This window comes from Anopheles moucheti, chromosome 2 (assembly GCF_943734755.1).
Source record: "Anopheles moucheti chromosome 2, idAnoMoucSN_F20_07, whole genome shotgun sequence".
Taxonomy (NCBI): Eukaryota; Metazoa; Arthropoda; class Insecta; order Diptera; family Culicidae; genus Anopheles; species Anopheles moucheti.
Genome location: NC_069140.1, coordinates 5,683,701 through 5,699,376, shown reverse-complemented (window position 1 = coordinate 5,699,376; position 15,676 = coordinate 5,683,701). Strand labels below are relative to the sequence as shown.

The 15,676-nt window shown below is 45.2% G+C and overlaps 1 protein-coding gene across 9 annotated transcripts in view; it reads left to right on the top strand.

Annotated features, from left to right (window-relative positions):
• Window positions 1-9,483, top strand: part of LOC128310132 (homeobox protein prospero) — an 80,836-nt gene extending 71,353 nt beyond the window's left edge. For 8 of the 9 annotated variants that reach the window (XM_053046687.1, XM_053046689.1, XM_053046686.1 and 5 more), the window contains 3 exons: window positions 523-702; window positions 8,262-8,406; window positions 8,564-9,483. In XM_053046687.1, coding sequence (XP_052902647.1) covers window positions 523-702; window positions 8,262-8,406; window positions 8,564-8,743 — 505 coding nt within the window. In that variant the 3' untranslated portion in view covers window positions 8,744-9,483. The remainder of the gene's footprint in view (window positions 1-522; window positions 703-8,261; window positions 8,407-8,563) is intronic. The other variant, XM_053046690.1, reaches the window with a different exon arrangement.
• The last annotated feature ends 6,193 nt before the right edge of the window (window positions 9,484-15,676 follow it).

Sequence of the window (15,676 nt, the reverse complement as noted above, 5' to 3'; positions counted from 1 at the left end):
TACAGTCCATCTACACCTCAATGTTAGGGCTGTCTAAATCCTATTTTCTGCGTGGCGTCGATTTGCAAATCGCCATTCTCAATGTTAGTTGAGCACTTTCTCCCAACCTTAGACTGTTTCAGTCGGACCCCTTTCAGACGTGCGTGTCTATGCGATTGTTTAAATACATTAAAAGATTTGCATTGTATCAAAGTAGGCACAGACACAGGCAGAATGGTATGGAAAGGGGGAAAACCGATGTGTCTTAATCAGATTTGCGCCATCGTGGGAGCGGATTTTCTTTCGTACCGCTCCTAATCCGAGCTCGGTGCGGCATTCTTCGAAATGGTTGGGCAGACACTTTTATAGTTTCCGTTACCCGAGCGCGGTCAGTGGATATCAAGATAGCGAAATCTGATTCGCACAACTTTGGTTGTGCTTGGAAATGTGTAGGTCCCTCGTCTTTCACAACGGAGCGGCGGCAATAGCTCTGGTCGTACAAACTGGTCTCATAATTAATCAATGCACCAATTTCAAACCCAGTAACCAATCCTTAACTCCGGTGAACTCGTCAACCCTGACGCCGATGCACCTGCGCAAGGCGAAGCTGATGTTCTTCTGGGTACGGTACCCAAGTTCAGCCGTGCTGAAGATGTACTTCCCGGACATCAAGTTCAACAAGAATAACACCGCCCAACTGGTCAAGTGGTTCTCCAATTTCAGGTAAGTGATAAAAGGGAACTCAATGCTTTTCTTTACCTTTTGCACCTGAAGGGAAATGATGAAACCGTCGCAAACCCTTTTCGCGCGACAGCAAGCTTGTATTGTACCCCAGCCCGTGCACGTGTGGAGAAACGGCACCGGAAATGGGTTGTGTTTGATTGGACATGTTCTTCCGGAAGTAGGAAGGATGACACACGAGCGCCGGAAAGAGAGGGTTAATCTATTATTAAAAAGGCAATTATTATTAAATACACGACAATGGCATCCACAGCCGGGTTGTCAAAAGGGACGTGCTAAAAGAGTTGACAAAAGTTGACATCTTTATCGAGTGACTTGAATCTCATCGAGTTCGCGGCCGTAACGACTTGCTCTCGTTTGCTCTGGCCGAGTTTTCCAAATAGTCTAATGCTCCCAGGTCGCTTTGTACCAGCCATTGGGAAAACTTAAAATGCAAACAATATATCCCACAAACCAAACAGAGCTGAGATCATACTATTTGCGATTGGACCGAATTGGACAATCAGGAACGTTTGTGTGTTGGGGCGCAATGAGACCAAAGGAGAGAGAGGAAGAGAGAGAGAGAGAGCGAGTCCCATTGTTTCCGTACAGTAATTGATCGAATGCAAATTTACTTAGCGTTGTACCGCAATTCTGTCCCCAAAGTGGCGAAGCTGGGACCTCTTTTTTGGCGGACGAGCGTGAACGCGGGACGCGGGAATAGCTTTCGCCGGCACAGTTTGATTGTGAAACTTCCACATGAATAAGCACGTTAGCCACGGTGGGACGAACCATAGTTCCCGGTGTGGAGCAAGGTTTGTAGCTTTGGCTCGTTCCCCAAAGCTGAGCTCTCGGTTTCGGGCCATAAATTATTCGGATATACTATCAATCGATGCAGTGGGATCATGTATTACCGTTGGCTAGACAGCAAGGGAAGTCGTGCAGTACAGTCGTCGCTATCCACATTAGCTTTCGGGGTAAGCTGTTGCGGGACGGGGGGTTTTCCGCGAAAATCGATCATCAAAAACTAATATGGCTTCCGTGCCCGTCTACGCCTATATGTTTTACCGTGCTTATATAGCGCACGCATCGTCAGTGGCTGCCCAAGTAGTGGGGCCCGAATTAGCGCGAAGGGTGCGTGTTTCGGGTGCGCTATTCCATCATACCAATTTTGTGATGATCGTGTGATGCAAGAGACAATTTATTGTACCTTTTGTTTTACGGACACACATTGACGTGGCACTGTTTTATCTCACGCTTGATGGATCAACTCCACCACACGCACTCCAGCTCTCGCCTCTTGTGCACCTTAACCTTAACCGTTTATATTTGGCAACACTTGCCCCTAAACGCTGTTGTGGTGCCTTGCTACTCTCCGTGTAATGTTTTTGTGAAGAGTTTAAAATAAAATGAACAGTTTCTATGTACTCCGCGGCAGGAGTCGTTCAAATATCTAAACCCCGTTTTAATCGGTGGTCTAAACTATTGCTCCCCAACACAGACGTACGAATAGTGTGGGAAGGAGTCTGATAAGGGCGCTGCTATATGACCCCCCCAAACCATGCATGTGTCTACGCACGAGAATAAATTGCATCCATATTCGGTTAGAATTAATAGCATTTGTTGTTATGTCTGCTTTGTCACGCAGGACGGTTCTGACGCAAAGGGAAGGGAACACACAGAAAAACTCTATCAAAACCTCCCTCTTTCCCGCTCATCTCCTTCCCACGTATATCCATCTCTAAAACCCTGGAGCGTACAAGCCTCCGGCATTCAGCCGAACAGCGCACAGGACCACCAAAAAAGCACCTAGATAATGGTGTATCGGTGCATCGGTGCACCGAATGCACATAACACTCACACCCAAAACGCAAACGCACATGAAGCTGGCGTGTATATTTCGCTGGTGTGGTAGTTTTTAGGCCAGAGTTGGGCAGTGCGTCCAATAGATGCAGTTTGTGCAATGCATTAGAATTGCAAGCGGACATTCCCACCCCACATTCGGGCATGGGAGCCCGAAATCCCATTCCCGAAATATGGTCCAATGAAACTGCAACTGGGTGGGTGCTTTGCGAGGACAGAGTCGCCATGTTTGTGTGTGCCCGGGGTGGGAACTCAAAATTGGGCGAATGATTTGTGAGCACCACACGTACATAAAATGCGATACATCCGGTGGTCAGCGCTATTTTGCAGACTCACGCAGCAGCACACGCAGATGCGCACGAATGCATCGGGGAACGCCACCTCCTTGCGAATGCCGACGCATGAAGCAGCGTGTTATTGCATTTTGGAATTTCGTGTTTTCCTGGGGCCTGATGTCCTGATGGTGGGATAAGGGTGGATGGGACATTTTTTGGCCGATTCCGGAGGTTGTCCGCTGTGCGACCCCGGGGAGGAGAGAACGGAAGTAGTTTATCCTATGTGCAGAACGAAATAAATAGAATAGATCGACCCAACGGCTGGTGATTTCGTGCGGCCAGTCCGGTCATTGGGGAGGGAAAACACCACCCAACTCGTGGGGGGGGGGGGTTTGCTGAGGTCCTCTTTATGATCTTTATATCATGTACAGGCGTCAGTTGTGTGCAATCTAAGCACATGAAAGACACTAAGCATACAGCTAAATCCTGGGTGGGGATTATATTTGCTGCAGGCGTAGTGCATGTGTTTCGTTTTATAGAATCAAACGTTCGAGGGTGATTATTTCTGCCATTCACATATTCTGTTCGTTACTGCTGGAAGTTGCATTAGATTATTTTTGGATAAATAATGCTGTCTATGACAAACACACATACCGTGACGTTTATAATTAATTTAAGCAAAAGGCTTATATTATGATGTTTCATTTTATACATACAACGTTAATGGCTACGATGGTAGAGACACAGTTCCTTCCACAGCCATTAGAATTGTATGTGTGTGTGTAAGAAACAAGCAGGATCAAACAAGACGAGCAAAAAAATGGCGTCATAAAAGATTTTCCACTCTATTTTGAAGTTTTTAATGCTCCGGCTGGCGGAACACTCGTGGAAGAAACGGAATAAACAAGCGAACTGCCTCGCACGAAAGGATAAACAGTACGTCCACAGGGTCCTCGTCTTGCCGTAACGGAAAAGCCCGCGAACGGCGCTCGAGAAGCAAGTGATGCACGACAACAGTGAACCCATGCCTCAGTAGCGAGAAGACGGGTTTTCGGTGTCGGTGTCGTGCCACTGTGAAAAATAGCGACATAACAGAGCACTTGATGCGGCCACGAGTGGCACGCGGAACGCGAATCTTATGCTTTCTTATGCTCCAAGGCTCTCGGGAAAAAGATGCAAAAAGCGAACAAAAACCAAAGCCAAACGAAGGAGTCTAATTAAAAATTGCTTAATTAATGTAATTCTGCTAATTAGCAAGGCAAAGACAAAGCGTGGCAAAATGTAAAGCGCTTTAGCGACCGGTGCTGCTCCCGACCAGAAAGTTGTTTGAGCAGCAAAAGGAAAATAAAACTTGCGATTGGCGCCAAGACAGTGGAAAATTCGTTCGGTAAAGAAACGGCCAAGCCAATGGCCGCAGCTCGCGCAATCTGCAGCAAAATGGTTTTATTGCCGCGAAAGGAGTTGATTTTTTTTCCAAATGACTGAACGATGAGTTTTATTTCTGAATATCCTGTTGATATTTCTTCAAGTTCCCGGGGTTTGCTAGACGGCACCTTGCACGGGTGTGCTTTAGAGCCCGATCACCAACAGGTACACTTTAAGAGCGATCATGAAAATTATGAGCAAAATCGCTTTTACGGATAATCGCATCGAGATTTGCTCGCACGCACTCGCTTGCCATTTCTACGAATGCTTCGTTACCTGGCGATCAGTGGCATGCTTACGGTGCCGTATGCCACCGTTTGGATGGGATGGATTTTGGCGGGAGAATCGAGAAGGACTGCATCTGCATCTGCATCAGACCATCCGAGTCACTCTTGCCCACAGGGCGTAAGCGTATAAGCTTACGGTAGAAAGAATCCGAACGATCCTTTTTCGATTTTTATCCCTTCGGTTCTCGTTTTGGATGTGAGGAAACAGCAGCCAACACAGCGGCCTGCCCGTTCCAATAGTTTCGCAGCTTGCATCTTAAAGATCTACCTAAGGGTCGTACCCGAAGACGTGCGCACGGACGCAAGACGTTTTGGTTGTGCCCTACCGATCTTCTTGTTTTCCCCCTTTTGAATTGTTTCCAGTTTTTCGAGTCTAAGACTTTGCTCCGGAAGTTTACAACCAAACGGGCAATACCTTTTTTTTCCTCCTCTCTCTCTTTCCTTTTCTCGCCTTTTCTCCCCCAAAGGTAAGATCTTTCTTGGTGGGTTTGTCGCCTGCTTGCAAACCGGCAATTATCATCAGCAAGTCACTTTAGGAGTCGTTCGTAACGTTCCTCGCAAAAGGTGAATCGTCTTACCCTTACCAAAACTCAGCCACACATGAGAATGAAAGTGGAATTATGAGGGCATTTAAATATGTTCCCTGTGACCGTGTGCCACACACATTCCCTGCTCGGAGTGCGATATTGTTTCGATTTTTCACCGGTGGAATGCGCACCGCAAAAAAAAGGGGGAAATGATCGTTATTCGCCTTTGTTTGCGTTCCCTTCTTCGTCTACCTTCTTCACTGTCGGCGAAGGTAAATGCAGTGTGAACTTCTGGCATCTTAGAACGTCTCTTACCCTCGTGGCAGTTGGCGAAGGAAAGCGTTACCGTTTGGTGGCTTTTAATTTTTCCACCGATGCTAACGATCGATTTTCGGCGGGAAGTGGGAAATGGGTAGGGTTGATTATTTCCCATCTACCACCGTCAGCAGCAGCAGCGTTTGTTTCGGTGGTTGCATATGCGTGCATGGGAATATTGTAGAATATGGTAGAAGAAAGAAACGACAACAACAGAAAAAAAGCACTCACTCTGCCTTTGGTAAACGGAAAAATTAGCGCTTCGCTGATTTTGACCGTTGGGACTAATGCGGCACAGGGCATTAAAGCGCTCGCAAGACAAACGTTTGGGGAGTCACATGATTTCTTACGGCCGTCTTCCAAAAGGGGACATACACGGGCACGGAAGAAATAACGTGAGAAAACCGTCAGATCTTGACGACTATACGGGTATTGTACCCCGCTAGCAGCAAAGTCAGTTACTCGGTTAACGGTCTATTTTTTAAATTTTTAAATCTTAACCATTCCACCCTGTTGCTTTTGTCCGATGTCATCATGAGCTCTAACGTTCAAATGAATGTGCTACTAAATTATTCCAATTAATTCGGCTACTAAAAAACAACGGCAAACATCGTGAACAAAATGGTTTAATTTTCCCTTACCTGCTGGAGTTAATCTCTCTCTCACTCACTCACCGCGGGGTAATTTGTGGAAAGAAGAAGTATAAACAAAACGTTTCCCGGTCCACCTTCCATGGCGGCCCTCGCCGCCACACTTTAAATGGACTGTTTGGCCACTCATGCAGCAGTGATGCGGCTTTTCCGTTCCTCATCATTCTCTATTTTCTATCGCATCAGTTCTGTTGCACGGTGGCCGCTTTGGCGCTGATTCTCCTTCTGCGGGGCCTAAGGATCTCGCACATTAATGATTATCCTTGGCATGGGGACAGCGCCGTATGTAACATTCGCGTTGCCAGCCCTGGATGCGTTGGACATTGGAAGTGGCTGGATGGGTAATAGTCGGGTCGAGTTCTCTCGAGTACGCTAACTTGCCACGGCCACGGCCCACCCCGGCACAGTAAGTCGACCCAATGCGCACTGGTGAGGATGGTAATGTGAGTTGTCGGATGAATTTTTGATGGCACACCACCGTACGAAGCCTAGCCTAGACAAAACGTCAACCTCACGCCAGAAATTTCCAGCATTTTTTGTTCGCTAGTGTAAATGTCACATTTCCGCCGTGTAATCCAGCGTTTCGGGCTGATTCTTTTTGCCAGGCGTTATTAATTCACATACGTGCGAGTACATTGAGCGAAACCCAGTTCCGTTTTGTCAACCGTTCTCCGGCACGTTCTAACATGAAGGAAAAAAGAAATGAAAACCCCAACGCCACCCACAACAACGGACGGCGGAGGACGAAATTACGAGCACATAATGTGAAGTGGATAAACGGCAAAACAAAGCCGTTCCTTCGTTCGTGGCAAGAGTGAACGATTGCGATTATTATGCTGTGGCGTTGCATGCACCGTCGAGATGATAATGCGCGCCTGCCACTGCATTGTGTGCGGGGGCGCACATCCAGTTCTTCGTGTGACTTAGTGTTAGCGTGGCAATACCAAACAAACCAAAGGACATTATTGTGATGCGCTTTTGCACAACACAACATCCAACAAGCTGGTGTCCTTGTTTTTAGTTGGTACAACACAAAAACCACGATGAGTCTTTGGTGAGTGGTTCTGCCGTGATCGACACATTGTGAGGAATTGCAGAATTGCTCCATTCGTCGTTGATTTGTAAGCAAGCGGTCTAATTGAGCCTTGCACCAATGGATGGGCTGATTTGGGATCTGTGATTAACGAATGCAGAGCCCCCAGTTCGCATGGCACCAGGTTCCTGAAGCGAGCTAATTTCTTCGCCTTCTGTCAAAGACTGCGGGGAAATCATTGTCAGCCGGGTTTCACACATTTCGCATGCTGGCACCTATCAACAATGATGAAGAGTGCGGTAAATTACAACACTACTCATGAGCATCCTTTCGCAGCCGTGCTGCCGTTTTGCGCCGCCCGGAAATGGTTTTGGTGCTGAAGGTGCTGAAGGACCACCCGGGACTGGTGTTGTGGCATGATTATGTGTGTTGTCGGGTTTATATTTGCATAGAGACCCGTCTTTGCAGACGAAGCCGATGCTGACGGTGCACACCGTACGTCACGAGGTCGAGGCGTTGGAGCAGAGCGTGCAAAAAGCAAAATATTTGCATGCGGGATATTCGTGGACAAAGGCAGGAGTGCGGGAAAGTATCTTGTTTTGACGCCTTGCAGAATGGTGGTACATATGGTACACAACATGCAGCCGGCGAACAGCACCATGCACCACGTTCACGTGTCTAGTTTTGTGCGAATGTACTACAGCACATCACATCACGGGTCTCTTATGTACGGTGGAACACCTTCCCACCTTGGATCGGGCCGGGTTTCCGGCGAACGCTACTCAAGTGCACTTCTACGCGAGCATTTATGCCCAGGGTTGCCACTTTAGGTGTTTGAAAGCGCGTTGACAAGTTGGCTTGGTGCGCTTCAGGACGCTGCCAGTGCTCTCCGAGCAGCACTCGAGATTGGCCAATTGAACCGACTGTCTATAGTACTGGCGCTAGGAGGCAAGTGAGCTGGGGGAGGGAAAAACAACATGTGTACGCTATTATCCTTTTCCACGCAGCATCATCAAAGGAATTTTAAGGAAAGCATTTAATAGGTTAAATAATTATCATCTTTATTAAAATAACCTACGATTACGTTGCCACGTTGCCTTTTATCGTTTCGCTCGATTTCATTTGATTTGCTCTGGTCGTATAATTGTTTTAATGAGCTTTTGGTGTTTTTGTTCCTTCCTGTACAGGGAATTCTACTACATTCAAATGGAGAAGTACGCCAGACAGGCGGTCAGCGAGGGCATGAAGAATGCGGACGACATCCATGTAAGCAATGACAGCGAGATTTACCGCGTCCTCAACCTACACTACAATCGGAACAATCACATTGAGGTAAGCACGGTGTTTCATTACGTCTCGTTCGATCCTTTCCTCTAAATGATCGAACCGGTTGTGTTGTATTACCGTAAGCTAATTGGCCGTAGACAAAAAAAAAATAGTAGTATCCAAATCAAACGAACAAATTATGAACACATTATCATTGCTTTAGGTGCCCCAAAATTTCCGATACGTTGTTGAGCAGACGCTGCGTGAATTCTTCCGCGCGATTCAGGGCGGCAAAGACACCGAGCAGTCGTGGAAAAAATCAATTTACAAAATCATCTCCCGAATGGATGATCCTGTGCCGGAGTATTTCAAATCTCCGAACTTCCTCGAGCAGCTGGAGTAAGTTTTATAAGCAAAGCACGTTACTAATTACGCAACGCCGTGGCTCCCTGCAGAGAAAACATGGGAGAGAGAGAGACAGAGAGCAAAATGTAGCCGAAAGCAAACAGCAAGGAGCGAAAACAAGCTAGAGCTAGAGCGTGTCAACCAACAAACGAAGCTAAAGTGAACTAACAAAACAAAACAAACAAACAAAAAGGAAAAAAAAGTTAATACCAAAAAAGCAGACAGCCCGCCAGCAAGAAATGGCTCGTTACTGAATTAAGGACACCGAATCAATAATAGGAAAATGGGACAAAAAACAAAGAAACAAAAAGAGTAAGTAATATATGAGATGCACCAATTGTGTGCAGACGGAAACGAAAACAAAACACAGAGAGTAATTTTATTATTAAAATTAAAATAAATTATACAAAATTGTTATCTTAAAACAAATTTATGAAATATGAGTACGAGGGAGGGAGAGAGAAAGAGAAACAACGGGAGGAGAGATAAGTCAGGCGTAAGCATACAAAATACGAGTGAGCAAGAGGAAAAAGCAACAAAACAAAAACGGAACAGAGACTATATTATTTAACAAAAGAAAAGAAAAGAAACCGAGAAAAAACAAACAAAAAACAAACAAACCCTAAGCAAAACACGAAGCGCGAAGGCTGAAAAAAGAAACGGGAAAATTTTCAATGCGTTACAAACTACCAAACAAACAAACAAACAAAAATGGCAACAACCAAAAGAAACAAATAATGCAAAAAAGCAGTCAAACAAAGACAACATTCGTGGTTCCTATAATATTTAGTGCGCTTTTCCCGCAAAGCGTACCGCTGCCATACACAGAAAATGCACACAGAAGCACACGCGCTACAGCGAGCATGAGCGTTATGATCGCCATCTTACGCGCGTGCTATTAGTCTTGTGCTATGGCGGCACACATGATACGCAGGGAAAAGCCTTCAAATTTTTCACTATCCGAGTGCAGCAATGAAGTAAAAGCGCTAAAACGAAACCGCTTTTGGAGGCAAGGTGAGCGGCCATCGGGGCGCTGCCTTTCTTCAAAACTCCCATGTGGTATTTTTCGACATGAATTATCGGGCGATCTAAAAGCAAGTACTAGTATTTAGATGGAACAACAAAACAATGGAAAACAAAAAGCAAGACACCTACACGGCAAAACCTCAAAATTTACCAATTTTTAGTATATTTAAGAAACACAAAATCCAAAAGAAAAACCAGAGCGCACTGACTTGCGAGTGCTGATGCCCCTTGGAAGGAACACTGAACGGGGGCGCCACATGATGGCTTTCGAGCGAAACAGAGGAAGAACGAGCGGAAAAATGTTTCGAAACTCTAGAAAAGAAGCTGCCAAAAAACACACACAAAATCGACGAATGAATGCGGCGTTTCTGATCATGAACTGCAACAACACTGATGTAAACTGTATTGCGCATCGTCAAGGACAGTGTCTAATTTACAATCGGCGTCTAAATTATATGTACATTTGTGGTATTTTGCTTACCGAGCATATTTTCCCAAAGTTTCCGGAAGGATGTCTTAGACGGTCGGTGATCGTTCGTTTTCGCAACGGAGGATCGGGCGCGAAAGCATCGGCAGGTGGATGAGATCTTCCACCTGCGCCGCTTTCCACCTGCCCCGATTGCCTCATCCATGAGCTGCGTTCATGGTTCTTTCGTTCTGTATAGCTAGATATTAGCGCATTAGTTCTATCGGCTAGGTTTAGGAATCGTTAGGAGAAGGATGGTGTTTGCGGAGACAACAAAGTGTACAAAACGTCACTAGTAGCAAAGCGACGGGTTAGCATCAAACACGGTGCGCGGATCGCGAACTCCAAGATTAGTCCTTGGGCATAGATCACTCGAAGCAACGGAATCAGACGACTGAGGCGTTGAACACTTCACGTTGTTTTGTTTCTTTTCGGTTTTTCGGGCGTTATGTAAATATGTTTATTTATTACTATATATTATTTTTACTCCGCCCCAACTGCACGGAACCCGGTGTTAAAAGGGGGGGGCGTTGGAAATAAATTATGTTTACTACTGCAAGCGTTCTACTATTAAACGAAAATTATCAAAATTCCAAATTTACATCTACTAGCATGGATCGTGTTTAGGTAGCGAAAGTGTTTTCTGTTGTGTATCATTTCCCACTCGTTTCGCGCGTGTAGTGTTCGTTGTCGGTGTATGACAGTTTTTGAATATTTTTAGGCTAAACTCACCATTGCATCGTTTGCATCGATGCCATGCGTGCTGCGGCGCGCCGCTGGCTATCGGTGCACACGTGGCCATGGTGATCGAAATTAGAGGCAAAATTTGTTACACGTATGTCTGGAGGGAGCAGATGAAAATTGTACTTTTGTGGGTCGAGAAAGCGTAAGTTTCGTTTATTGTTTTGGCGTTGTTTCGGCACTTTAGGAAAAAAATATGAAACGATAGAAAGAAAATGAAATTATGACGGAGATTAGCGGGGATTTCAGGGAGATTGGAGTGTTAATCAAGCGCCCTGATCCATGTTGCTTCGAGTAGATAAATACAGAGAATCAGAGGGAAAGAGAGCGAGGGCGAGAATTATCGTTCGTATGATCTAGCGCGTCCCGAAAGCAAGGAATGTGTACACAAGGGTGGTCACGATTGGAGGATTGTATACGTTGATGGTAATTCGAAAGCAAAATTATCGTTTCGATCATGGCAACGGGTGGTTATTCTTCACTTACGAATATTGGAAACATACCAACTTTAGCGAGATCGATCCGTATCGATCGGTTGCATTTTTAGTATTATTGTTTAGCTGTTGGTGCGATCGTGCGATTGGAGTCTTTGGGATATTGAGAGATTCTTTCTGTACCGTGATCAACACCGCTGTGTGTGCGCGTGAAGATTGATGATCGGTGTTGAGATTTAGGCATCACGTATGTACCACAAACATATTAGATCAATTACATTGACCAAAAGTATTGCAATAGAATCTTGACCAAGTTGCGACAGGACGCACTGTGGAAAGAGGAAGAAATAAAGGCACACAATCCAACCGATCAGCTTACACACAACACGCATCGGAAGAGTTACCGGTACGAACAGAGGAAACACTCGCAATCATGAATCACATCAAACCGACAAGCGACAAAGGTTTTTTTTTGCAAACACCAAAGCTTATTTGTAACTTGAAGCAAAGTCAGATATTGGAGATGTATAGACTCCGACGTCGGTTTGCTTTTTTTAGTATTTAGACGCGCTATTTACAAAGAAAATAATTGTTTTCTTTTCCAAATATCGCTCGATCAAAAAAAAAAAAAGGGGGCAGACAAAGCGTGACAAAGCGGGAAAAATGATTGTACTTTTACGTTCCACTAAAATAACTTTTTGCGAATAATCTGTATCCCCAATAAGTTAACGGTGAGTTTCCTAGTCGTTACCCAGCAGCTCGAGCTAAATGAACCTCCGGAGCTACGGAGCGGATCTTAGACACGTTCGCAAAGCAAAGCAAACCGTTTTCAATACGAACATCGTGCGCTTTGAAGTACGTTTCGAAATTCGAACGAGAAGCATTAAAAAAAAGGAGAAACAAGTAATATATCCTGGTTTACTGGCTTGTACCGAAGACGATGAAGAGACCTGCTTATAATACGGTTAGCAATGAGTTAGCTTAAGAGATATAATTTTTTCGTCCTTATCCTAGTATTGAAACCGATTGAATGATGCATCATTATTACCTATAATTGGCTTTATAAATGAGTACGCCTCTTGCAAACCACGACGGTCGTGCGGTCAGTGCAAACTACCCACCGCAACCGGAATGGTTTGCAAGAGGTGAGAATTGTACAAACAAAACCTAACAAAACAAAACCAAAAAAAAAATAAAGAAAAATATTACTATTTCCAAATCTATTAAAATTATTGTCCTCAAAATTCGCATTATCTCCACTATCTACCTTTCTTGTGTACGGTTGTGACATTTTGATTTCGTTTTTACATGTGTGTGTGTATTTGTTATTTTATTTTGTTCCGAAACGAAATTGGTCTACATTTAAAGAGCATCCGTTTGTCTTATGTGTTTCTTATAAAATTGAATCATAACTTCTTTTGATACTGATACTTTTACGTTTAAAGATACTCTAAATCAAAATTACGAACGAGACGAACGCGCGAGAGAATTATCCTATTTATATCATGCCTTCCAAAATTACACAAAAAAAAAACGACGAAAGTAACTGAAATTGTGATATTAATCATTTAAAGTCATTCCCCATGGGTGGTACAGTGTGACAGTTGGACGTTTTTTGGCGATTGAACCACGTCCACGTTTGACGGGTCGGGGTTCTGGGTTCGCCTCACGTTCAGTCGCCGACCGCGAACCACACGCACCATTTTGCAGGATGTCATGGGGGTGGTGGTGGTGACTCCGTGCAACTCTAGGACGATCTGGGGATTGCTCTAGTTTAGGGAATAATTGTTGAACACAAAGAAAGTAAATCAAATTACCTTTTCGGCCCTTTTTGGAAACAAACGACGTTTCGGCATTCTTTTAGGCATTTATGGTATAATAGGCAGACCCGCGGGTGCGGGTCGTACTAGGTATGTGACAAAACTTTTCGGCCAACTACTTGAATCAAGAGAGAGCGATCGAGGGAGGAGTACACTGTTACAGAGTATTTGTTTGTGCTTATCGTTTCCGACTGTGTTAGTACGGATTATGTTTTCTGTTGATCGTGTTTTTTAGGGATGATACGTGTAGGGTTTTGATTGGGTGTGGATGCAACAACAGTGGTGCGCTTGAAACCGGCCACTGTTGTGCATCTGTTTGGTAGGGCTATCGAGAACGGTCCGATCCCTTTTGTGCACTCCCCTGACGCACCGTGACCCGGTGACGGTGCATGGAATTTGTTAACGCTTCTTCCTGAACCCGGTGGCACAGCGCTTCGCTTATGCCGGTGTGACCCAACCGAGACCGAGCGCGGAAGAAGCAAGAACATTAAATAGTTACAATAATAAATGGATAGACAGCATACACTTAGTTTGTAAGTAACGATTTCAAAACCAGTATCTTACCACTACACACATCAGCATCAACACACATTCACAGCAAGATAATGCAGCAAAGCAAGCAAACAAAGCAAACAAACAAACAAACACAACATTAACGTAACAGCAGTAATAGAACGTGGCAGGCGAATTATTAAATGGTAGAGCTATAGGTACAGTGCATGTGTTTTACTTACTGCGGCACCCGCGCAGTAAACTTAATCAATTCCATATTAATCAGTGTGTGAGTTACAGTGCAGATGCAACGCCCCAAACATAGTGTAACACAAAACAATAGCCAGATAACTCAGCAAGCGTTTTTTCAATTCTATACTTCAACCAACGGAACAAACAGCAAACTAAATAACCCAAATCACGTCCGGCATGAGTGAAGGGAGCAATTGGCACTGGCCGCTCTAGTTGGACGCTGTACCTCGGGCAAGGTTCTGGATGTATAGCTGCACAGATGCCGGACCGCGGCTCGCCCGCACTCGGTGACACACCGAACGACATCTCCGTTTCCGCTGCAAAAAAAAAACTGGTCAAAAGCACGGCCACCATAACGCTGCGTAGCAGGAAGCCACCCTTCCAAGCCCAAGCAGGAAAGCTCTCCGGACATTCCGCTGTTCCGACTTGCAATATCTGTTTCGGACACGGTGGGCAACTGGCCCCCCATTTCTTTCCAAAGGGGAAATCAGACGTACAGACCGTTCCTGGGCATTCTTTCTACAAGGATCTCCGCCATCTTAACTTCGACTTGGACGAGTTTCTTTGCCCGGTCGGACTCGCGGATGCGCGTGCATCGTATGGAGCTCGATGCCCGGAATTGCCAGTCTGTTGGAGTCTGTGATTTTGCGCGATTTTCATCACGGGCTTCACACAGCACTGGTCGTAGCCCGGCTACAACGTCACCCTGTAGCTGACGCTTGAGGACGTCAACATCCGCAACACTTCGAGCGCGGGCCGGTGTGCGCGTGTGATACGGACCGTCTTCGTCTAATCGAAGCTGTCCAATCCTCTTCTGCGGACGGAGATGGTGCACAGTGTCCTTATCGCCCAGGGCTAGGGCCTCTTTAGGGCCATTAGTATGGTGGCGCGTAGCTTTCCTGTCCATCTTGGGCTTGGGAAATATGGCTACTTGATTGCTGCAATTCGACAGTTAAGGTCCAACGTGTGCGCCCGTTCCCTTTCTGTAGAGTGCATCCAGGTGCAGAAAAATGGCTGCCAATGGTGGAAGTGGTTATCCGTCTGTGCTTTTATCATTGACGAAACGTTGTTCGCTGCGCCGCTCGAGTGTGCGCGTGCGAAGCTGCTTTCGGAGAAGAAACAAAAACACAAAAAACAGCTACCTACTATCGGAAAGCGTGGTAGAACTCTTCAGGAAGTGTATTAACACCGATACAAGTGACTCCATCAGGTAAAACAAACAAAACACGGTGACTATAGACGGGATGCACGGGGATTTGGTTCTTGGTAATCGACCAGCAAACCTAGAAGTCGGTAGACATTTTGTAAATAGTTTCACTTTCCAACCTTAGTCCATCGTTCTATTTATGCAAATTGTGGAGATTTTTTTCATCAAAACATTGGAGAGAACTCATACGACATACGAGGGGATACTTATGTTTGTGAGTGGAGTGAAATTCTAAAACTTGACAGCTGACTGACATAAATTAGAACTGTAAGAAATGTTTGGGTAAGTTTTGATCGTGCATGAATTGGCTTAAGTAATCATTTAATTAGCTTGTATTTGTCACAAAACAAAACCTCCCCCGCAACATCCATTCACACTATTTATTCTTCTTCGCAAATACTATCTAAAAATCAACTTCAATCGACGGTGTTGAATAGTGACATATCATTTCGATTGTGCGCGTCGTGACCAAATGGAAGTGTGTTTGCTTAAG